Below are 24,393 nucleotides of genomic sequence, written 5' to 3' on the forward strand. Positions count from 1 at the left end.
GCTACCTCTCCCGGGGAGAGGGAAGGCCCTTCGGACAATGGGACCATAGAGCAGCCAAGGGAGCGGGAGTGGTCCGGCCGAGGGAGGGGTGTGTGTGGACGCTCTATGGGGCTGGGAGCCGCCATGCTCTATGATGCGCGGCGGGGGCCGCAGCAGCCGCAGAAGCGCCGAGGAGGCCCAGCAGCTGCGCAACCAGGTGGGAGCTCTCGGGATGGGGGGGGTCTCCAGCCCCCCCTTTTGCCTGCCCCCCCCAACGCCTGGGGGGGGGGGCAGGGGGAAACCTGGGAAGCCCCTCAGTGTGGGGGAGGGGCTGCTATCTCCCCCTGGGGGGGGTGGGGGGGTCTTATTGACCCCCCCATGACTCACCTGAGGCAGGGAAGGATTGAAGTAGCCCCCCCAAATCCCCGCCCAAAAAAAGCCTTTTGGGAAAGGGGGGGCTTTTTTAATCCCCTCCCCTCTTAAAAAGCAAAAATCCCCCCCCCCAAAATATGGGGAAGGGGCTGAGGTCTCTTCTGGGCCCCACCCCCCACCCCATTTGCAGGTGGGGAGCTTAAAAAGTGCTCCTACATCCCCCTCCCCCCCCAAAAAAACCCTCCCCAATTTGCTTCTCTGGCCAAAAGAAAAAGGGGGAGGGGGCAAATCACCTGGTTTTGGGGGGGGGCAGAGGGGAAGGGGTCTCTCTCTCTCGCTCCCTCCCTCCCTGGTTCTCTTGAGGAGGTGGTCTTTCTCCCACCCACCCCTCCATTCAAATGCAACCAGGGAGGAAAACTGGGGTGTGGGGGTTGTGGGGGGGCACTCAAAGCAGCTTCCCTGGCTTTGGGGTGGTGGGGGGCTGCTCATTCCCACGTGGGGAGGGGGATGTGTGTGGGGGAAAGCCCCTCCTCACACCTCTCAGGTGGGTTTTCTGGAAGAGGAGGAGGAGGGCAAAGGGGAGATGCTGGAGAAGGGCTTTGAAAAGATGGGAGGGGGAGGTTGGAGGAGTGGTTTGGGGGGGAGGAACGGGGGGGGGGGAGACGAAGCAAATGGGGGGGAAGCCTGAAGAATATTTGTGGGAGGGGTGGGGTCAAAGAGGGAGGAAGGGGGTGGTCCCATGTTTAGGAGGGTGAGGGAGAAGCTAAGCTGAAAGGCTCCTTGGCCCTTAAAAGCCCCTGAATGGAGCTCAGGAAAATAAGAGAGAATTGGATGTAAAGAAAGACAGACAGACAGACAGACAGACAGACAGACAGACAGACAGACAGACAGACGACAGACAGACAGACAGACAGACAGACAGACAGACACCGTGTTTTCCCCAAAATAAGATCCTGTCTTATATTTTTTTTGAACCCTGAAATAAGCGCTTGGCCTTATTGCCATGTGCTCAAAAGCCCCTTTGGGCTTATTATCAGGGGGTGTCTTATTTTGGGGGAAACGGTATCTATATCTAGATAGATAGATAGATAGATAGATAGATAGATAGATAGATAGATAGATATGTATAGATATGTATAGATATGTATAGATATACATATATCAGAAAATATATACGTATAATATAAATATGTATATATATATATATACATATAGATATACATATATCAGAAAACAAATATGTATATATTTGTTTACATATATATACAAATTATATATATGTCTTTGGTTATTCGGGTCTTCTCCCACGTAAAATTGGAAGTGTCTTGGCGACGTTTCGACGAAGTCTCATTCGTCATCTTCAGGCAAATGCTCCTGGAAGCACGAAGCCGAGAACACCAGCCTGAAGATGACGAATGAGACTTCGTCGAAACGTCGCCAAGACACTTCCAATTTTACGTGGGAGAAGACCCGAATAACCAAAGACCTACATACAAACACCCGCAAAAACCTGAGAAAACAAATTATATATATGTATATATATAAAATATATTTGTTGATAAAGAAATAAAGGGAGACTGACAGAAAAAACACTTTATATATATATCTATATATACACCCACAGACATACACAAACATACACACACACATACACGCTATCTGGTGGTGTGTGGGTGGGTGTTTTTCGGGGTGGGGGGCAGGCAGTGAACTTAGTGATTCACTAATTTGGAATGCAAGGGAAAGTAGAAAAACGGGCCTAAAAATGGTTCCGTGTGTGTGTGTGTGTGTGTGTGTGTGTGTGTGTGTGTGTGTGTGTGTGTAAACAGGTTTTGTCTACTGAGAAAAATGAATTTAAAATAACGTGGGAGATGAGGCTGTGTTTGGAGCAAAAAGGTTTCTTCCTCGGAGACAGAAAGTGAAATTCTTCTGCCTTTATTGACAAAATAAGCTTCCCTTTAGGAATGTTTGTCCTCAAGGGGTGGGCAATTGATTAAATCATCTTTTTCTTTTGTTTTTCCTTCCCCTCTCTGATTTTGCTTAATGTCCTTTGTTTTAGTCTGTGCTGAGTGGTTTCTGGAGCCAAATCTTTCTCATCAAACAATCCAGGGAGGCCTTTGTTGTAGGTAAGAAAATTTAAATTCACGTGTTTTTGTTAAAAAGTCTCGGAAAGTGGTGGCACCTGGCTGACCAGATCTCCGTTCAGAAGCTAATTAGCGACTAGCTTAGTTAGTCAAGCTAGTTAGTGCTTGGTTGGGAGACTTCTTGGTAACTCAAGGATTGTTGGTTAGACTAAATGCTCCTCAGAAGAAAACCAAGACAGGCTATTTCCAAAATTCATTACATATTGTACCAACTTAAACTTGAATTTAGGCCAAAGCATGACAATTTGTGTTGCCATCTAACTAGGATCTGTACGATAGGCACAATATTTTGCATTCCGTTATTTTTAACCTTGCATGGTTAACCTTCGAGGGGAGAATGCTTTTATTTATGCTTTTTTAAAAAAATCCTGCAGATGAAAAACAATGATTAGAAATGGAACTTTATAATTATTCTTTTTTTTATTTTTTTTTTTTAAAAAAATTGGATTCCCCAAGAAAAGCAGGGATATAATTGGCTTCAAACAGAATATCAGCAAATAGCCTCTTAGCTAAGGCTCAAAATGGACGAAAAGTCAAAAATAACAACAAAAAAGAGCTGCTTTCAACATGTAAAAAAGAAGAAAAAAATCAAGAAAACGATAGTAATGGGAGAAAGTGGCAAGAAGGTGACAAGCAAAGTGAGAAAGCAGAACTGCTTAATTTCTTCTCTCTTTTTTTTTGCATCCGTCTTTACCCAGAAGGGAAAAAAAGTACAACCAATAAAAAAACAGCACCTTAAAAAGCAGATTAGGAATACAAGTACCTTAAAGAAAGCTAAAAGAAGAGGTGTGGATGGTTTGTGAGTTGTTCTTAACCCAGTTAGGTCTTCCCAGATTGGGTAGATGATAGATCCTACTTTCAGATCATCATCTTTCTCTTTAAAGACCCCATAATCCCTTGCGGGGTGGAGTCCGGGCAACTGAATGGAGCTAGAACAGTGTTTACTGGCCAGATGCCCTTCCTGTCGCCAGGGCGGAGTTTTGTTCAGCAGATATATATATTCTCATGGTGCCCAGAAGAGAGAAATACCTGCCTTTTCCTAGGGTCGAACTCGCAAGCCTCCTGATTGTGAGGCCAGAGCTCCACCTCTAGGCCACCGGACCCAAGATCCTACTTTCAGATGACCCTATAAAAATGGTTTCTTTGTTTGGAGCATGACATCTTGGAGGAACACTGTAACTGTGGTTTAGATTTAGTGGGTTGTGAGAACACAGTTGATATTTTTGAACTTGTTCTCTTTTCTCTCTCTCTCTCTCTCTCTCTCTCTCTCTCTTTCTTTCTCTTTCCCTCTTTCATTCTTTCTTGTTTTCTTTCTTGCTCTTTCTTTCTCTCTTTCTCTCTCTCTCCCCATTTCTCTTTCTCTCTTCCCCCTTTTTCTTTCTCTTTCTTTCTCTCTCTCTCTTCCTCCTTCTTTCCCTCTCTTGCTTGTTTTGTCTCTCTTGCTCTCTTTTTCTTTCCCTCTTTCATTCTCTCTTTCTTGTTTTCTCTCTCTTGCTCTCTTTCTCTCTTCCCCTTTTCTTTCACTCTCTCTTTCCCTCTCTTCCTTTCCCTCTCTTTCTTTCTCTCTCTTGCTCTCTCTCCCTCCCTCTCTTTCTTTCCCTCTTTCTTTCATTCTTTCTTGCTTTCTTTCGCTCTCTCTTGCACTTTCTCTTGCTCTTTTTCTCTTTCTCTTTCCCCTTTCTCTCTTTGTCTTGCTTGCTTTCTCTCTCTCTTTCTCTCCCCCCATTTCTCTCTCTCTCTTCCCCCTTTTTCTTTCTCTTTCTTTCTCTCCCTCTCTTTCTCTCCTTCCCCCCCCCTCTCTCTCTCCCCAGTTTCCATTCTAGTTAACAGTACTGCCCTCGCATTCCTTCCAAACCTCTTACATGAAAAAAAACAATGCACAGCTTGGGGAGGAGTTGTTGAGATGGGCAGCTGTATAAATTAATTGAATAACTAAATAAATATACACTTGGGCTCTCCCCCACACCCCCAGCCTCTCATCTTGTATAGTACAGGTTCCGTTTCACTCCATTTGCTCCTAAGATTTTTCTCCTTTTTTAGTTTCCGTGCTCAAAACACAAGGCCGCCTCTGTCTTTTCAGAGTAAAACACCAACCTTTGAAGTTGAGGAATGCAAAAGGGAGGGTGGGGGGGAAGCAGAAATCGGTAGCTTCTTTCAAAAACACACTGCAAGGTTGTTGTTTTTGTTGTTTTTGTTAGACCCTGATTCTCTTCTCACCTTGATCTTCCCCCTCTTTAGTTTCCCACATTTAAATACCGGTAGTCCTCGATTTACAGCCATTCATTTAACGACCGAAGTTGCAACGGCGCCGGAAAAAAAAGTAACTCGCCACCCTTTTTCACACTTAACGACTTGTTGCAGCATCTCCCATCACGTCACGTGGAACGAAATTCATGCGGCTTGGCCACCGGTCCATATGACGGCTGCAGTGTCCCGGGGTCGTGTGATTTCCCCCTTTTTGCGACCTCCTGGCAAACAAAGCCAATGGGGGAAGCCAGATTCCCTTAACAACCACGTGGCTGACTTAACGACCGCAGAAAGGTCGTAAAACAGGGCAAAGCTCAATAACTCTGCTGCTTAGGAACAAGCAAATTTTGGGCTCGATTGTTGTTGTAAATCAAGATAAATACTGGGTTCTTGGGTACATCCATAGCTAGTAACTACCCTTCTTAGAATCAGGCAACGTTTCCCAACCTAGAACCTTCTAGAGCCATGATAGCGAACCTGTGGCACGCGTAGCCATATCAGTGGGCACACCAGCTCAGCTCTGTCGCACATGCGCACACCAGCTAGCTGATTTTCGGGCCTTCTGGGCCCACCAGAAGTAGGGAAACAGGCTGTTTCCTGCCTCCGGAGGGTCTGGGTGAGGGTGGAGAAGGCCCGTTTTTCTTTCTCACCTGGCTCCAGAGCCTCTCTATGCATCTGGGGAGGGCGAAAAGAGAGGCTCTGGAGGCTGGGGACAGCAGAAAACGTCACTTCCTGTCCAACCAGGAGTTGGGAAATGGGCTGTTTCAGGCCTCCGGAGGGCCTCCGAGGGAGTGGGGAAGGCTGTTTTCGCCCTCCCCAGATGCATAGAGAGGATCTGGAGCCAGGTGGGAAAGAAAAATGGGCCTACCTAGCATGGCTGGCTGAGAAATTCTGGAAGCTGAAGTCCACAGATCCACAGTTGGTAAGATAAGGAAACTGCCTAAGGACATTATAAGAACGAGCTTCATCCAGCTAGTGAGTTGCTGGTTGAATTTCTACAAGTAAGTAAGTAAGTAAGTAAGTAAGTAAGTAAGTAAGTAAGTAAGTAAGTATGTATGTATGTATGTATGTATGTATGTATGTATGTATTTATTTATTTATTTATTTATTTATTTATTTATTTATTTATTTATTTATTTATTTATTTATTTATTTATTTATTTATTTATTTATTGGTTCGATTTATATGCCGCCCTTTCTCCGGAGACTCAGGGCAGCTTACAATGCGTTAAACAATAGCCTTCATACTTTTGTATATACCTGCTTAGTAGGGCTTTCGGCCCCCCCTAAGCGGTGTTCTTTTTTTTATACAAAGTCAGCTTATTGCCCCCACAATCCGGGTCCTCATTTTACCTCCCTCGGAAGGATGGAAGGCTGAGTCAACCTTGAGCCTGGTGAGATTTGAACTTGCAGTAATTGCAGGCAGCTGGCAACTAAGTGCTACTTTAACAGCACTTAGTCCACTGCGCTACCAGGCTCAAAACAAGTAAGGTGGGGGGGGATGTCTTTTAATTTTAAGACTTGTGGACTTCAATTCCCAGAATGCCACCATGCTGGCTGGGGAAATCTGGGGACTTGAAGTCCACAAGCCTTAAAGTGGCTAAGTTAAGAGACACCTACCCCCCTCCCTCCTCCTTCTTTAATGGCATAAATAGCAATTAAAGATGGTATCTTTTAAGGGCAATTAAAGCCCAACATCTATGACAAACGCCTAGATGGGGGGGGGGAAAGGCAGATCTATTTAATGCCTGCTTTTTTGAATACATGCGGTAGATAGCCAGATGTTATGGTTTTGGTAATGACCTTAGGAATTGGATAAAAAGGATGCTGCTTTGTAGGGAACGGTCAGATAAGAGGCCTCAGCTGGATAACAGGCAGAGCAGGAAGCTCAAGGGAGATCCCTCCCTAAATTTGCAAGATCACGCTAACGTAGATTTACAATAAACTTGGAATTGGATGATCTGGTCCGGCCTCTTGCGTGTGGTTAAGACAGACACTGTTATCTAAAACTAAATGTACAGATGTTATCCTAAGAGACTCCAGAAGTCCTTGGTTGCTATGGACAGACCTTGATTCAGTCTTAAACCTGCTTTGTCTATTTTGAAAGCCTCTCCACTTTGTGTTAAAACGCCCAAATCTTGGGACCTTGGCAGCAGCAAGCCGCGATATGAGTGCGTTAAACCTCTTGATGTTTTTTGAGAAGAACTTCAGCTGTTTGATAATGCATTGATTGTGGTTTTGTTAATCGGACGCTTTTTGTTAATCGGAGTTTTAAGAACAGCCTGGATCCGGCTAAACCATGATGGACGAGCTGCTTCTCTTTCATAGTTAAGCTGCTGGGTGGTTTGTCGTAAAACCTGCAAGGGAAATCTGCCCGTGGTTTGTTTCTCTGCCTAAGCCTCCCCTGTATACAGGCGGTCCTCGTTTAGGGACCGTTCAGCGAAGTTACAACGGCCCTGTGACTTGCGACTCTTTTTTCAGGCTTAAAACAACCGTTGCAGCATTCCCCTGGCCACGTGATCAAAAATCCGGTCGCTTGGCGACCGATTCGTCTTTATGACGGTGCTGCAACGGCCATTAAGTTCGAAAAACGGACCTCGGTCACTTTTTTTTCAAGGCCTTCGTGACTTGGAGCGGTCACTAAATGAACTGTTGTAAGTCGAGGACTGCCTGTATAGAAAGGTGTATACCTTATTGCCAAGCAAGACAGTCAAGTTGAGTTTTGCCCCAGTTTGCAGGCTTTCTTGCCACAGTCGTTAAATGAATCACTGCCGTTGTCGAGTTAGCCGCACGGATGTTAAGCGAATCGGGCTTCCCCCATTGACTTTTACAGAGTTGGAAGGGACCTTGTAGGTCATCTAGTCCAACCCCCCCGCCCGATCAGGAGACTCTACACCAGGGGTCAGCAACCTGGGGCTCTGGAGCCGCATGTGGCTCTTTCACCCCTCTGCTGCGGCTCCCTGTCACTCAACATATGCATCATAACTGCCAATGTGCGACACCCACCGGCACGCAATTTATTGAGCTTTTCAACCCCCGGTAGGCCAACCATGGATAAATCCACGAAAAGAAAAGTTTCAGAAGAAAACAGAACATTTAATTCAACTACCTAGGCTAGTTTTGTGGCCGCTGAAGAAATAGTCAGGCACAGGAAGGGTTTTGTGGCTCCCGGTGTTTTCTTTTCTGTGGGAAACGGGTCCAAATGGCTCTTTGGAGTGTTTAAGGTTGCAGACCCCTGGCCTACACCATTTCTGACAAATGGCAGTCCAATCTCTTATTGAAAGTCTCAAGGGATGAAAACTTTGCTCGTCAGAAGGTCGCAAAAGGTCGCAGACCCCTGTCATAAATATGAGTCAGTGGCCAAACGTCTGAATTTTCCTCGGGGATGCCACAATGGTCATAAGTGTGAAAAATGTTCGTAAGTCACTTTTCTCAGCGCCGTTGTAACTTCCAAGTGGTCGCTAAACAAATCATTGTAAGTCAACTACCGGTACTTCTGCCTGTACGGCGAGTGATATTATTTCCGTCTCTTCCACAGTCGGGGTTTGGGGCGCCCGCTTTGCCGCCTCCAGATCTCTCATGGCGCTGAAGGCAGAGACCCCCTTGACGGACTACACTGAGGTCTCTTCAGTCATCTCGCGCTTCAGGGAGAAGGAGAAGATGGCTGCCGATTATCGATTCCTCCGCCGTCCCTCGGGGAAGCCGGACGGAGGCCTCGTAAACCCCGCGGACAAAGGTGGGGCACGTTTTTTTTTTCACCAGCAGGGGGCATGGCATGGCTGACGCTGGGGAAGCAGTAGGAAACACAACCCCGCAGAGGGGTGTCCAGAGCCCTGGGCAGAGACAAGGCATTGGGACGACAATTATATAAGCACCCGGAGATTTTAAGAAAGGGAAGGGAGAGGTCTCGATCCAAAGCGAGAGACAAGTTTAGGATTTAGGGGAAGGTTGTGAAGCGCCAGCGGGCGTCGTAATTCTTTGGCCAGAAGAAACATTACAGGCGTTGGGAGTCAAAATGTTCTTGGTAAGGCTGCTGTTTTGGCTTCTTTGTTCATGTTCCACCTTCATTACTGAAGTACAGTATGGAAGTAAGTAACTCAAGGTGGCAACCAGACATAAAACTCCTTCCTCCTCCCCCTTTTGCCCACAACAACCCTGTGAGGCAGGTTGGGCTGAAAGAGGGACTTGATCAAAGTCACCCAGCCAGCTTTCATGGCTTAAGGTGGAACTAGAACTCACCGTCTCCTGGTGATTGGCCCAAAGTCACCCAGCCGGCTTTCATGCCTATGGTGGAACTAGAACTCACCATCTCCTGGTTTTCACCATAGACCAGGCCTTTTTCCTAACTTTCATGCTGGCTGGGGCACATCAGAGGATCTTCTAATGCTTAGGGAAACAACCTTGATTTCTAGAACTTTCTCTAGGTGTGAGTTTGCGGTTCCTTTTCAATGAAATCCCCATTTTTTTCCCTTCGCAGGACAATATCCATTTTCAGAGTCTGCCGGCCAGGATGAGCTCGGCATCTCCTGGAAGCAGGAATACTTGGTAGCCGACGATCCGGACGATGGCCGGCTGGTGTGCATGGTGTGCGGGGGCATCTTGGCCACTTCCGGCCCCGCGGCGGCCCGCCAGCACATCCTGCAGCAACACGCCCACTCGCTGGACTTCACCCTGGAGGAGAAACGCAACATCCTGGAAGGCTGGAGCGAAGGGGTTGTGCTGCCCGCCGTAGATTCGCCGCCTGCAGGTAAACATCTCCCTTCTCTGTTGTCGTTGCGTCACCCTCGCGGATCGGAACGGCCAACCGGGTGCCTGGTGCTGCACCTGGCAGCTTCTGATTCCCTTTCTGGCCCTTCCCCACCCCAGGCGGTCCCGGCGAGAACAAGCAGCCTGCCGAGATCGAAGTCCTCCTTGATACGGAGGAACAGCCCGTGAGGCGGAAGCGCAGGCCCGTCCAAGCACGGCGCGGTGAGTGCTAGGGAGGGCACAGAGATGCCAGGAGACGCCTAGAGCAGGGGTGTCCGACTCGATTTCATGGTGGGCCACATCACGGTTGTGTTTGACCTCGGGGGAGGGCAGGGGGTCGTGGCCAGTTTGACGTCCCTTGTGTCGGCGGCGCCTGTGGCTTCCCGAACACTCTGGTGGCGAAAATGGAGCTTGGTGGGCCACGCGTTCCCCCATGGGCCCCGTTTTCGGCCACGCCAGCTTCCTGCATTCCTCGGCCAGCGAAAACGGAGTCCCGTTTTCGCTGGCTGAGGCACCGCGGGTTGGTCCTTTGCTGTTTCCAGGGCCCTTTGGGTCGGATCCGGCCTCCCCGGCCCTTGAGTTTGGCACCCTTGGCCTAGACCATCCTTTTCAGACCCCCCCCCGGGCCTCCACTGGACCCCCAGTGGTCCTTGACTTGTGACCACAGTTGGGACTAAGATTTCTGCTGCTTAAGCAAGGGGGTTGTTTAGTCGTGCAAACAAAGTCGTGCCCAGTTGGGTTTTTTTGGCAAAATCACTACATTCGTTAAGGGTTTTCATTCGGCCATTAAGCGAATCTAGTTAAAACCTCCACCCGCCTCCATCGAATTTGCTCGTCGAAAGCTGGCCGGGAAGGTCACAAACGGCCATCCCTTGATGCCGTGCGAGGGACGTAGGTGTGAGTTTCTCTTCTTCTTTTTTTTTTTTCCCCCAACGCCGTTGTACCTCCCAACGAGTGTCGTAAGTCAAGGACTGCTGGTGTTCCTTAAACACGGCCCCGTCTCCAAGTCTTGTCACCTGGGAAGTGAGTGTTTTTCAAACTGGCCGCACCCACAGAGCAATCACGCTGTGCCGGGAATCCATGTTTGTGAGTGTGTTTTTGTGACAAGCTGGCAAAATTCCTCCCTGCGTAATGGCTGCTAAGGTTCCTTAACCCCTGAGCTGCTCTCAAAATATATCTGTCAAAAACGGGACCTGTCTAAGGCTCCTCCTCGGGGATATATCCCAGCGTCCTTTGCTGCAGGCTAAGCTCTCCGGGGGCTTCTGGGAGCTGTAGTTCGCCCGCCGTAGTACACCCAACTTCTCTCCTGCTTCTTCTTCCCTAGATAGGTTGGTGCAAGAGGTGAACCCCTGCAGGTAATCCTAGATTTACAAGCCACAATTGAGCCCTTTTTGCTAAGCGAGACAATGGTTAAGGGAGTTTCGCCCCAGTCTGACGACCGTCCTTAGCACAATTGTTTTTATTTTATTTTATTCTTATTTTATTAGTCATATTTCTATGCCGCCCACTCTCCGAGGACTCTGGGTGGCTTACACCAAAGACAGTATACTAAATAACATATTGCCCCCCAACAATCTGGGTCCTGTTAAGTAAAACACAGTTACTCAACTCTTCCCCAAAAGACTACAGATGTATGAACGAAGTCAACCCACTCCAAAGAAAACCTACCCTGTTTTCCCCAAAATAAGATATTCCCCTGATAAGCCTAATCAGGCTTTTGAGCACATGGCGATAAGGCCAAGCATTTATTTCAGGGTTCAAAAAAATGTAAGACAGGGTCTTATTTTCGGGGAAACATGGTGGAGGGGAGTGGGGAGTGGAGTGCAGTGGAGTGGAATGGAGGAGAGGAGAGGAGAGGAGAGGAGAGGAGAGGAGAGGAGAGGAGAGGAGAGGAGAGGAGAGGAGAGGAGAGGAGAGAAGAGAAGAGAAGAGAAGAGAAGAGAAGAGAAGAGTTGGAAGGGACCTTGGAGGTCTTCTAGTCCAACCCCCTGTTTAGGCAGGAAACCCTACACCACTTCAGACAAATGGTTATCCAACATCTTCTTAAAAACTTCCAGTGCTGGAGCATTCACAACTTCTGGAGGCAGGTTGTTCCACGGATTAACTGTTCTCACTGTCAGGAAATTGGAGTGGAGTGGAGAGTGGAGTGGAGTGGAGTGGAGTGGAGTGCAGTAGAGTAGAGTAGAGTAGAGTAGAGTAGAGTATACCCTGTTTCCCCCAAAATAAGACATTCCCCTGATAATAAGCCCAATCGGGCTTTTGAGCGCATGGCAATAAGGCCAAGCACTTATTTCAGGATTCAAAAAAAATATAAGACAGGGTCTTATTTTAGGGAAAACATGGTATCAGGCAAATCCTGCCCTTTTCCAAAAGACCTCCATCCTGCTTCCTTTTGACAGCTCGCACAAGTGCATGTACTCCTTGACTTACGACCACAATTGAACCCCCAGATTTCTGTCACTTAAGACGAGACATTTGTTGTAAGCGAGTTCCGCCCCCGTTTCATGACCTTTCTTGCCACCGTTGTTAAGCGGATCCCGGCAGTTGGGACGTTAGCAACGGGGTTGTTAAGTGAATCTTGGTTTCCGCACGGACTTGGCTTGTCGGAAGTTCGCAAAAGGGTCTCACGTGACCCCGGGAACACTGCAGCGGTCGTAAATGCGAGTCCGTTGCCAAGCGTCCGAATTTCGATCACCTGACCCACGGGATGCCCCGATGGTCGTGTGAAAAACCAGTCACAAATCGCTTTTTCCAGTGGCGTCGTAATTTCGAATGGTCGTTAAACAGTTTTGTAAGTCGAGGGCTACCTGTATAATCTTTACCCCAGGTTTTAGCAAAGGGGCACCGAACCAAGTCAGGAAAACCTCCGAAATGCCTTGATATTCAGTGTGCTTTGTGGCCGCGCTAATGCTCCTCCTTCCTTAACCGTGTCTTTTGTGGCTCCCTGTCTTCCTTTTGTCGTGAAAAGAAACCAGATCCTTCCTGTCCTCACCACAAAGCTGCACAACGCCATTCGAGACCCGCAATTGAACTCCTGTGCTTCTCTCGTTTTTTTTTTCTCTTCGCAGCGGAGGGGTTGCATTTAGAAGGCGAACGGCGACTTTCGGTTCGACAGAGGACGCCCGCCAAGGAATCGAGGGGCCAGGAGCCCATGGAGGCTGCAGGTAACACCGGGTTGCCTTGGAACCAGTTGTTGAGTGTCGCTTTCTGATTTTTCTCTTCTTCTCTGTCCCCCGTCGTCTCCCCCCCACCACCACTTTGTGTGCTGAGCTCCGTTTTAATGGCAAAAAAAAAAAAAAAAAAGCAATTTGTTCAAAAAATTCAGGATCTCTTCCTCCGGCCTTCAAAAGTCAAGTTTCTAGCCCTTATGAAGGCAAAGGGAAGCTTGAAAGCTGCCCAAGTTTTGGGGGATTTTGATTCTATAGGTAAAGGTAAAGCTTCCCCTCGCACATACGTGCTAGCCGTTCCCGACTCTAGGGGGCGCTCCTCGTCTCCGTTTCAAAGCCGAAGAGCCAGCTCCCTACCTTCCATTCCCCACTATCCTGTCAGAGCTGAAGAAGCTTCTTGGATGAGAAGGGAAACATCTTCAAAAGAAAAAACAAGACAAGTCCAGTTGCCTCCTGAAAAAGCATCTTTGGGACTCCCTGTCTGTGGTTGTTTCTAGTCCTCAAGATTCTGGAGGAAGCCATGAAAATGTCTATTGATTTTTTATGTGGCTTGGAAATGTAATCGGCTTGAATAAAATTGTAACTTTTACGGATTAGAGCAGCGGGAGAGCTCATCCGGCTTATTATTTTATTGATTATTTATTACAGTCAAAGTCCAGTACAATTAGAAATACTCAAAAGAGTGGTCTAGTTAAAAGTCCTGGAATAAAACAACAACTAACAAATAAAATCTGTGTTGATTAGATTTACATCCTGCCATTTTGGATTAAGTACAGGTAATCCTCGACTTACGACCCACAGTTGAGCCCAACATTTCTGTTGCTAAGGGAAACATTCGTTAAGTAAGTTTTTTCCCATGTTACGACCTTCCCTGCCACCGTTGTTAAGCGAATCACGGCAGTGGTGAAGTTAAGTCACAAGGTTGTTAAGTGAATCCGGCTTCCCCCATTGACTTTGCTGGTCAGAAGGTCGCAAAAGGGGAGCACGTCACCGTCGTAAATACGAGTCAGCTGCCAAGCCTCTGAATTTTTGATCCCAGGACCATGGGGATGCCGCAACGGTCGTAAGTGTGAAAAATGCCACCATAAGTCACTTTTTCCAGGGTCGTAACTTCGAACGGTCGCTAAACGAACTCACTTGTAAGTCTACCTGACTACCTGTAACTCCCATCAGTAGGCTGGGCTAGCACCATTAGCAGCCCTTCCACTCTTAAAGGACTTTGGTCGGCTTTAGATCAGTGGTGGGTTCCTCCCGGTTCGGCCCGGTTCGGCCGAGCCGGTGGCGGTGACGATATGATCAGTGCCTCCAAAAACAAAATGAGTAGACCGGTACAGCTCTGCAAGCAGTTAAAAGCCTGGTAGACCAGTACCTCTGCTAAATCCTAAAGAATTGTCACATGATCATCAAGCCACACCCACAAAATAAGCCATGCCCACAGAACAGGTAGTAAAAAAATTTAGATGTGTGAGAATCGTAATAAACGGGTTTTTAATTTTTCACACTCGTTTTGCTCTCTAGGAAAGGAGTGGCTGTCGGAATGCGGACTTCCCGGGTCAGCTCCGGCTGAAATCCGGATTTTCACGGACGGCTCCTTTCCCGCTGGATTCACCCTGAAGCTGTACTGCCGTTCTCAACCAGGTGGGTGGAAACTCAAAAAGCAGTGCAAATCTGTTTTTTTTTTTTTGAAGACTCTGGAAATATTGGCGCAATTCCAGGCTTGGCACAGATCACAAAGGTTTTTTTTTTTTTATCTATAAACTGCTGTACCAGACCAAGGTCACTCAGCAATATCCAGTATCTGGCCCTGATATCTCGGCAGTCCTGGCATGGAAAATTGTTTTGGTGGGGATTTTTTTAAAACGTTAAAAAGAGATTGTTTAGTCGGAATGGCTGTTCCTGGCTCCCGTTTAGAGAATTGTTTTCTTAGCTCTGCAAAGTTTTATCCCGTTTTTTCGTTGACTTTTTTCCCCCCTCCTGCCATCACTCTGCTGATCCTCTAACTCTCTGCCTATTGTCTATTAATCCATGTGGTGTGGCTGTAATAATATATATAAGATAATATATATTATCTATATATATATATATATTATCTATATAGATAGATAGATAGATAGATAGATAGATAGATTATATATATATATATATATTATAATATATATAAGATAATCCTTATCTTCTTTATTCCCCCTTTTATTGGTGGTATTACATTATTATTATTATCTCTTTTATTCATTAAACATGAAACTCAGTCAACTGAACATTTAAAAATGTGTCACAAATATTATTGGTACATTTTTAAATGTTCAGTTGACTGAGTTTCATGTTTTATTATTATTATATACTTTATTCATTAAACATGAAACTCAAGAGATAATGAATACCAATGCTATTTGTGATGCATTTTTGAATGTTCAGTTGATTGAGTTTCGTGTTTAATGAATAAAGTATATAATAATAATAATAATAATAATAATAATAATAATAATAACAACAACAACAATAACAATAATAATAATAATAATAATAATAATAACAACAACAACATGAAACTCAGTCAACTAAACATTTAAAAGTGTACCAGTCAATAATATTTGTGATGCATTTTTAAATGTTCAGTTGACTGAGTTTCATGTTTAATGAATAAAAGAGATAATAATAATAATAATAATAATAATAATAATAATAATAATAATAATAATAATCTAAATTTAAATAATAAATTTAATCTAAATTTGCCGCACTTGAACATTTTGACTCTACAAAAAATCACCTTACTCGGAACAGCTTACATCCTCCGACGATACCTTAACAGTTCCTAGGTCCTTGGTTAGGACTCGAGCTGCTGAGCTATTAACCAGCCTCAAAGGCTGTGAATCTCACTAAAGATTAAATAATAATAATAATAATAATAATAATAATAATAATAATAATAATAACAAGAACAACATGAAACTCAGTCAACTGAACATTTAAAAATGTACCATATTTGTGATCCATTTTTAAATGTTCAGTTGACTTGAGTTTCATGTTAATGAATGAAAGTTTATAACTTATTATTATTATTATTATTATTATTATTATTATTATTATTTCATTAAACATGAAACTCTTGTCAACTGAACATTCAAAAATGCATCACAAATACCATTGACTGGTGCTAATAGTTGAATACGGGTTGCTGCCAGCATCTTAGGTATCAACTAAGTACCTTCTTAAGAAGTACAATATTCCGAGTAGCACAGTTTTTTGCAGTTCCGCTGGTGGTGTTGCACGAAGCTGCAATTTGCTGATGTATCTTATAAAATTCTTGGACATGGTACCAAGTGCCCTGATGACAATGGGCATCACTGTCACATGTTTCATCCATAGCCATGTAGTCTCGATGGCCAGGTCACAATATTTCGTGATTTTTTCCCAGTTCTTTTTCTCCGACTCTGGCGTCTCCTGGTACAGCAATATCAATAAACTATACATTTCGGTTTTCGACAACTGTGATATCTGGCGTGTTGTGTTCTAAATGACGATCCGTCTGTATTCGAAAGTCCCACAAGATCTTCACAGTCTCATTTTCTATTATTATTATTATTATTATTATTATTATTATTATTATTATTATTATTATTATTATTATTATTATTATTATTATTATTTTTATTATTATTTCTTTGCATGTACACTAAGTGCTTCTGTGCCAGGTACAAATTCCTTGTGTGTTTAATCAGATTTGACCAAATAAAATAGATAGTCCTTGACTTATGACAACTGAGCCCAAAGTTTATGTTGCTAAGCGAGACATTTGTTAAGTGAGTTTTGCCCCATTTTACGACCTTTCTTGCCACAGGAGTGAATCACTGCAGTTCTTAAGTTAGTGACATGGTTGTTAAGCGAATCTGGCTTCTCCACTGACTTGGCTTGTCAGAAGGTCGCAAAAGGGAATCACATGACACACACCCCCTCCCAGGACACTGCGACCGTCATAAATATGAATCAGTTGCCAAGTATCTGAATTCGGGATGTTGCAGTGGTTGTTAAGTGTGAAAAAGGGTCATCGGTCCCTTTCTTCAGTGCCGTTGTAACTTTGAACAGTCACTAAATGGACTGTTGTAAATCGAGGACTATCTGATTCAGTTCAATTGAATTGGTTTTATCTCTGCTGTGATTTTGTCACAAATCTTTAAAGAAAGACAGACGGCCCTCTACTTAAGACCCCAAGTTGGGATCGGGAAATCTGTTGTTAAGTGAGGCATCACATGACCCACAACTTGTTTGCTGCAGTCATTAAGTGAATTGTGACAGTCATTAAGCGAGTCACCGCATGTTCACAATGCGGAACCTTCCCTGCCGGTTTCCCCACCGATTTTGCTTGTCGGAAGCCAGCCTGAGAAGGTTGGCAATCGTGATCTGTGTGGTGACTCGTTTAGTGACTGTGATGATTCACGTACTGACCACAGCTGAAGAAGGTTGTCAAATCGTGCGCCATCAGGCAATGCCTCACTTAACAACAGGTTATCCAATCCCCGATTGGGTTTCTAAGCTGGATTGCACCCAGATTGTGATCTCCTGACGACGGGGATGCTGCAGTGGTCATAAGTCCAAGAACGGATCACAAGTCACTTTTTTCAAGTGCCAAAGTAACTTCAAACGGCTTCTAAACAAATGGTCATAAGTTGAGGACTGCCTATAACCAAAGAGGCTGCATTCTTTTGGTGTTTGGCTTGATATTTGTGTTGTGGCCTGCCAGCAGAGCTGACAGAAGATTCGGACAGTGAGGAGGTTGGGGAGGAACGTGAACCAGTCCTGGAATCTGGGGAAGGCTCGGATGAGGGCTCTGCATCAGAGGCAGAGAGGGGGCCAGGGCCATCTGGTAGTTCTTTGCTGCCTCCAGAGTCTGACATCAGCAAGGCAGAAGAACAGCAGGAGCCTGTTCCCAGTGTGCGCATGAACAGAGCTGCCAGGAGACAGGAACAATTAAGGAAACAGGGTCGACTTGGGAGTAAGGCTTGGAGATGATTGGCCTCTCCCATAAGACATAAAAGAAGAGCAAACGGGATGTGAGCTTTTGCAGGAAGCAATTAGTTCATTTGGCCGATTCAAGATTTGGAAATTCTGTTTGTGACTCTGTGCCAAGTTTGGCCTTGCCCTGCGTCTGGAAATTAGCTCTCTGGCAGCATTCCACGGGAGATAAGGTGGGTGTTGATAACCTTCCTCTGAAAGACTGTTTTACCAAGCCTTGCAGACTGTAAACGAAAGGAATTCACAGCCATATGAATTAAAGAGGTTTGCCGGGACTAAGTTTGTGCGTTTAATTTCTAAGGAAGCCTACGTCAGAACAATTTGCTCCCCAAAGCTGCAGAAAACTACTTGCCTTGGGGAGGGGGGGGGGGCGGAAGCTGAGTATTTGGATTGTGCGTATCCTACAACGACAACTGTGATGTTTTTCTGTTGTAGAACCATCAGAAGGCACCGGAGCAAAGACAAACGCAAGGAAGAAAACAGTGGGTAAGCATGATTTTTTTTGTTTATCCAAAATAGGTCTTTGTTTTACATCAAGACTGTGTTTCATTGGGCGGGAAGGGATCAGCAGTGGATTCCCCCTGCCAGAGGTCACTAATATTGCCCAGTAAAAAGATTCCTTTCCATGATCCCTGTGTTGTCCATCGACCAATGTTGGTTTTGAACGTTAGCGCTGACACCAATTGAAGAACTTGTGCCTGTTTCTCTTCTTCGTCTTTTTTTTTTTTTTTAAAGCCCCAGTCCTCATTGTTTTAGCCGGGGGAAAAATCAATTGCAGAGGAACTGGGAAAGTTTGCAGAGAATTACAGTTTATCGAGCAGAAATTAGCATCCGTGTAGACCGAGGGTTAAGAGGAGATAAACCAACATTTAACTCCACTTTGCTGGCCATCCCTGTATGCCAACTCCATTCTTGGGGGACAGATTTTGGAAATGTGAGCACTTTCGATGAAAATTATAGGAGCCTGAAAAACATAGCAGCTGGATCCAGCCAGAACTTGCCTATCCAGCTGTGTAACGGAGGCTTCAGCCATCTGGGAAATTCACAAATACAGGGGAAAAGTCAAATATTTCGCTCCCTTCTTCTTGTTGTTGTTGCAATAGGGCAACCCATTCCTAATTTCAGAGGCTGGCTGTTGCTACAAAGAACAGCAGCCATTGCAAACAGCATCACAAGAGTCGGAAGGGACCTTGGAGGTCTTCTAGTCTAACCCCACTGTTTAAGCAGGAGATCTTATACCATTCCGGACAAATCTCTTTAAACCCTTCCATTGATGAAGCACCCACAACTTCTGGTGGCAAGCAGTTCCACGGGTTAATTGTTCTCACAGTCAGGAAATTCCTCCTTAATTCCAGGTTGCTTCTCTCCTTGATTAGTTTCCATCCGTTGCTTCTTGTCCTGCCTTCAGGTGGTTCAGAGAACAAGTCGACCCCCTCTTCTCTGTGGCAGCCCCCTCAAATATTGGATCGCTCAGAGTCTTTGAATGTAGTTTAGCTGATATTATATTATAGTATAATCTGAGAAATCAGTAGATTTAAAAAAAACACAAGATTAGCCTTTGACTTTCAGCTGGTGGTATCTAAGGGGTGGAAGAGAACTTCAGAGTTTTTAATTCTGGGTTGTGTGAAGGGAAACTTCCCTATTATCTCCCAAATCTCCTTGCTTTTAGTTGCAAAGGGTGTCGTCAAATTGTGTGTGAAAGACACATCCGTGCTCTGCATTCATTATAGGTACTTCCCTATCATGCTTCGTGTCAAAAAGTTAGTGAATCGGGAAGGTTTTTTTAATTTTTATCTTTTTGACAATTGTGTGGATCCCCTGTTTTGTTTCTCCCCCCCCCTCCCCACTCCTTCAGCGGGGAATAAAAAAACAAATAATATCAGAAAGCTAAAACCTGCACATCATTGAGTTAGGTTACTGAGTTTTAAAAGGGGGTCTGGATGGGACTTGTCCAGTGGCTGGGATTCAGCCGGTTCGTGTGAACCAATTGTTAAACTGCTGACTGGCCCCGCTCCGCCCCTTCCAGGAGTCCCCACGCTTCCCCGTTTTGGCTCCCAGGTAAGTGCAGGGTGGCCTACTAGGCCCAAAACAGGGCACCGGGGATGGGGTGGTTCGGCGCTGCCCCTCCGCGGCCCATTTTTGCTCCCGGGGGAGGCAGTGGTGGGATTCAGCTAGTTCGCACCACTTCGGGAGAACCGGTTGTTAACTTTCTGAGCAGTTTGGCAAACTGATTGTTGGAAGGAACCATTAGGGCCGAGAACCGGTTGTTAAATTACTTGAATCCTGCCACTGTGCAGGAGGCCGTGTGCTGCCTGTCACACACACCATGGCCACGCCCACCATAGCCACGCCCACCATAGCCACGCCCACCATGGCCACCGTCATTAGGGCAGAGAATGGGTTGTTAAATTATTTGAATCCCACCAATGGACTTGTCTGCCTGCAGAGATTTAAAAATCCAGGGAAGAACTAGAGGAAGCCAAATTATTGAGAACGAGAGATATTATTATTATTATTATTATTATTATTATTATTATTATTATTATTATTATTATTATTATTATTATTATTACGATTGAGCAGACCTTCAGACCGGATTTGGCATTCTTGTCCACCTATCGAGTCTTTCCCAAGGACCTATGATATTATTGTTGTTATTAGTTATTATTTAAAATCTCCCTTGTTTGTTCTCTTCCTTTCTGATTTTAATAATCTTTACAATAAGGAGCCCAGAGAGTTATTTTCCCACCCATATCGTGAGAAAAAAGCGCTCTGCTGAATTGCAAAATATTGGCGCAATTTTGGGCTGTGAGCGCCGTTTTTAGCCTTACAGAAGCTTTGTTTTAAAAGTGTTTGTATGTTGGGGGGTGACTAGGTGGCTCAGTGGCTAAGACACTGAGCTTGTCGATCAGAAAGGTCGGCAGTTCGAATCCCTAGTCCAGGAACTAGAAAGGGGGAAATTATTTGTTTAAATTATGCCAGATTAAAACAGAAATAAAAAAGAAAAATGTACTTACCTTATTTTTCGGAGTATAAGACTCACTCTCCCCCCTCCAAAGAGGGTGAAAATTTGGGTGCATCTTATACACCGAATGTAGCCCTGCCCACCCGCCAGCCCTCCAGAAAATGGGGTGCGCGGAGGCAGCAATAGGCTATGGCAATCCCTGCAGCCTGAAACAGCTGATCGTCAGGAGGCCGATCCAACCGACAATCAGCTGCTTGTGCTAAACTGAAACGGGCTGTTTGCTGCAAGGAAGCAAATTGCTGGGAGGCAGAGGCAGATTTTTTTTTCTTGTGGTAATCAGGCTGTGCTGAAGCTGAAACGGGCCGTTTGCTGCAAGGAGGCAAATTCCTGGGAGACAGATTTTTTTTTTCTTGTGCTAATCAGATTGTGTTGAAAATGAAACTGAAACAGGCTGCTTGCTGCAAGGAGGCAAATTGCTGGGAGGCAGAGGCAGATTTTTTTTTTTTTTTTTCCCTCCGCCTTATAGTCCGGAGCGTCTTATACTCCGAAAAATATGGTAGTTCTAGCTAGCCCCATGCTGGGCCACCTGGATAGCAAGGGATATTTCCGACCGGTAAGTCATTCTGTGTGTGGTGTATATCACGTACTTTAATTCAGTTTTAAGTCATGTCTCCTTGGTTTTGATGTTGCTTTCCACGATTTGAATCATTTAGATGAGCAGAGACAAAATAAACAGAGTTGGAAGGGACCTTGGAGGTCTTCTAGTCCAACCGCCCCCCCCCCGGGCTCAAAGACACAAAGGCTTAGTTGTTTGTGGGCCCAGACTTCTGTCACTTAGATGAGACATTTGTTAAGTGAGTTCTGCCTCCATTTTACGACCTACCTTGTCACCATTCTGAAATGAATCACTGCAGTTTGATAAGTTAGTCACCCGGTTGTTAAGCGAATCCAACTTTGTCAGGAGGTCACAAAAAGGGGGTCATGTGACACCCCCCGGGACGCTGCAACCGTCGTAAGTATGAGTCAGTTGCCAAGCATCCAAATTTTGATCAGGTGAGCACGGGGACACTGCAACGGTCGTTAAGTGTGAAAAATGGCCGTGAGTCCCTTTTTCCAGTGCCGTTGTAACTTTGAACGCTAAACAGAATGGTTGTAAGTCGAGGACTACCTGTACGCTATCCTGACCGATGATGCGCGCCTTTGCCTCTCTTCCCCAGATCGTGATTGCTCCGTCTCCCTGCTGCGGCTTCACTCCAGGGATGCTGGCGGTCACCTCCACCCAAGCCAGGACACCCTCTCCCCCCGTTGCCCGCTGGGCAGCTCCGCCGACAGCCGCCCCAAAAACTGTGGGGCAGTTCGGGGAGCGGCCAAAAGGGGTGCCCCTGCTGGCAAGGAGGCCTCCACCGCCCTCGGGAAAGGCTTCAACCCCTCGTGGCGCGCGCGGTTCCTGGTGGACTTTGACGACGCCACCGGTCACTTGGTGTGCATGGTTTGTGAGTACCCGTTGCGGCGCATCTGCCTTGCCACCGTCAAGCAACACATCCTCCAGTGCCACGCCGAGACGCTGCAGATGCCGCGCGAAGTCCGGCGTACCATCCGCGAAGTCTGGGAGAACCGGTGCCAGCCCTCCGCCCAGGCCCCGAGGAAGTGACAGGCTTCTCTCCATCCCACTTGACTCGGGAAGCCGCGAGAAAGGGTTTAAAAGAGACCAAATTCTGTGGACCACCAGGCAGGAATCTAGGGGCGGAGCTTGAGAGAAGGAGGCTCCACCCCCTCCTCGGAAGCCCCGCCCCCAACACTATCGCTCCCGTCTCCCTTGCTGGAGAACCGAACAGATTCTGAGCTAACTCTGCCGCCATTTTGCAAGTCTTTTAATTCTGCTTTTTATATATATATTATTTGTTTCTGTTTTCAACTTTTGTTTTTTCCATCCTAAGCAGAAGCAGCTCTTGATTTCTCTCAGGCCCCAGCCTTTTTTTTTTTTTTTTTCCTCACCAGCAAAATTCCACACTGCAGCGGAGAACGGAGTCGCCGCTAAATCAGCGAGTCGAGACGGGAGGCTTTTGCCACTGCCTTCCCCTTATTTCAGGGTTGGTTTATTAAAAAAAAAGAAAAGAAACAAAAAAAGAAACTCAGGGGGAAATTTTTTTTCAGTTGCAGTCGGATCCTTCGCCTTTTTTCATTATTGTTTTTTTTTTACATTTTTTTTTTTTACATCCTGTCCCCACGAAAACTGCAGCAAGAAATAAATAAGACATATATATATATACACACACACTCATTGCTGGGACTGCCTTTTTTTGCAGCCGGGAAGATCATTTTTCATCGCCAACGCTGTATTTCTCTGCAAGTAAAGGGACCTCCCCTAATTCCTGATTTAACCGGAGGATTACAAATAATCAGCCTGGGCCTTTATAAACAAGATTCATAAACCACAGGGAGCACTAAAAATATATATATTTTATGTTCTACGAGCGGTCTCCTATCTATCTTATGTACGTTTTGAGTTCCGTGTTGCGGTTACCACTTCGCTTGTACTCCTGCAAGGGAGGAAAAAGAAAAAAAAGGAGGGAATTTGTCTTTTGTTAGAAAATCTCGAGCAAAGAAAAGAGGCGGCCAGCTCCGTAAATTGTGCTGAACGATGATCCATCCCCCTGCATCTGGCTCGCGAACGCTTTGAAAAACCAGCGTGCGAAGGAGCAGCCATTCTCTGTGTGTGTGCCTTTTAACCATTTTATCCAGGTTTTCGGGTGGGCCATTCAACAGGTGCAAGCAGGAGGCCAAGTGAGAAAAAAAAAATCCCCCCCCCCTTTATGCAGAGGTGGATGGACGTTCTTGCTGTAGTAGACGAAAGCAGGTTTATATAGTTGAATCTTAAAGGTAGACGAAGATCATTGAAGATCAATGTCCTCGCCTATTCCAGGGAAAGGATCCTTTCGTGCCGCTGCTAATTACAATAAAACCACTGAAAAATCTCTTCTTTTTTTCCCCCCCTTCCACCTCCCTTTTTGGATTGCTTGCAGTTTCAGAATCCACCACATGAGGGCGCCTTTGACTTGTTTTAAAAAAGGAGCCAGTGAGAGAGAGAGGACCAACTCCTAGACAAGACTCCGCCGCGTAGTAAATTTGAATTCTCGGTATATTTGCTTCTGGGGTCTCTCTGATCCCGCAAACACATAGTGGGGACGGGGGGGGCACACGTATGTTGCAAGATGCCATGTTTTCTCCCTGCCTGCATGGCCATGCATCCTGACATACAAGTGGAAATAGCAATTCTAGGGCGAATTAAATCTCGCACGCACAAACCTCCCCAATCGGGGGTGAAATGCTCCCGGTTCGGACCGGATCACCTGATCCGGTAGCGATGGCAGCGGGTGGTTCAGAGAACCGGTAGCAAAAATCCCTGCCCCCACCCACCCACCCACCTGAGCCGCGCAATCGTCAGAGGCTGTTTTTTTTACTTTTAAAAGCATTTTTTCTACAACCTCTTTGGCCGAAGAGGTAGGGAAAAAAATGCCTTTAAAAGCCTCTGGCAATCCCAGCTGACTTGCCTGTTCGTCAGAGGCATTTAAAAGCATTTTTTTTCTGCAACCTCTTAAGGTTGCATAAAAAATGCTTTTAAAAGTTTTTTTAAAAAAAAGTTGGCCACACCCACCCAGTCACATTACCACCCCCCCCCACCAAGCCACGCCCACAGAACCGTTAGTAACAATTTTTAGATTTCACCCGTTCTCCAATATTGTCAAATATTGGGACTTTGCCG

General features: G+C 45.8%; 2 protein-coding genes across 3 annotated transcripts in view; one reads left to right on the top strand and one right to left on the bottom strand.

Moving 5' to 3' along the window:
- On the top strand, positions 1–23,570 carry SPINDOC (spindlin interactor and repressor of chromatin binding). Of its 2 annotated transcripts, XM_070951002.1 has the most exons (9): positions 1–196; positions 2,408–2,474; positions 8,278–8,475; positions 9,217–9,486; positions 9,606–9,707; positions 12,554–12,649; positions 14,171–14,290; positions 18,101–18,151; positions 21,848–23,570. In XM_070951002.1, the coding sequence occupies exons 1-9, from the start codon at positions 131–133 to the stop codon at positions 22,279–22,281; spliced, it is 1,404 nt and encodes a 467-aa protein (XP_070807103.1). In that variant the 5' UTR covers positions 1–130; the 3' UTR covers positions 22,282–23,570. The 2 variants fall into 2 exon arrangements, with proteins under 2 accessions (XP_070807103.1, XP_070807104.1); XM_070951003.1 differs by lacking the exon at positions 9,606–9,707.
- LOC139322398 (dual specificity protein phosphatase 10-like) overlaps positions 23,117–24,393 on the bottom strand; it is a 9,874-nt gene continuing 8,597 nt past the window's right edge. Inside the window, exon 4 of the mRNA XM_070951496.1 lies at positions 23,117–23,170. Within this exon, the coding sequence (XP_070807597.1) occupies positions 23,117–23,170 (54 nt within the window). The remainder of the gene's footprint in view (positions 23,171–24,393) is intronic.

This window comes from Pituophis catenifer, unplaced genomic scaffold (genome assembly GCF_029215685.1).
Source record: "Pituophis catenifer annectens isolate HBS135680 unplaced genomic scaffold, rPitCat1.0.hap2 SCAF_10, whole genome shotgun sequence".
Taxonomy (NCBI): Eukaryota; Metazoa; Chordata; class Lepidosauria; order Squamata; family Colubridae; genus Pituophis; species Pituophis catenifer.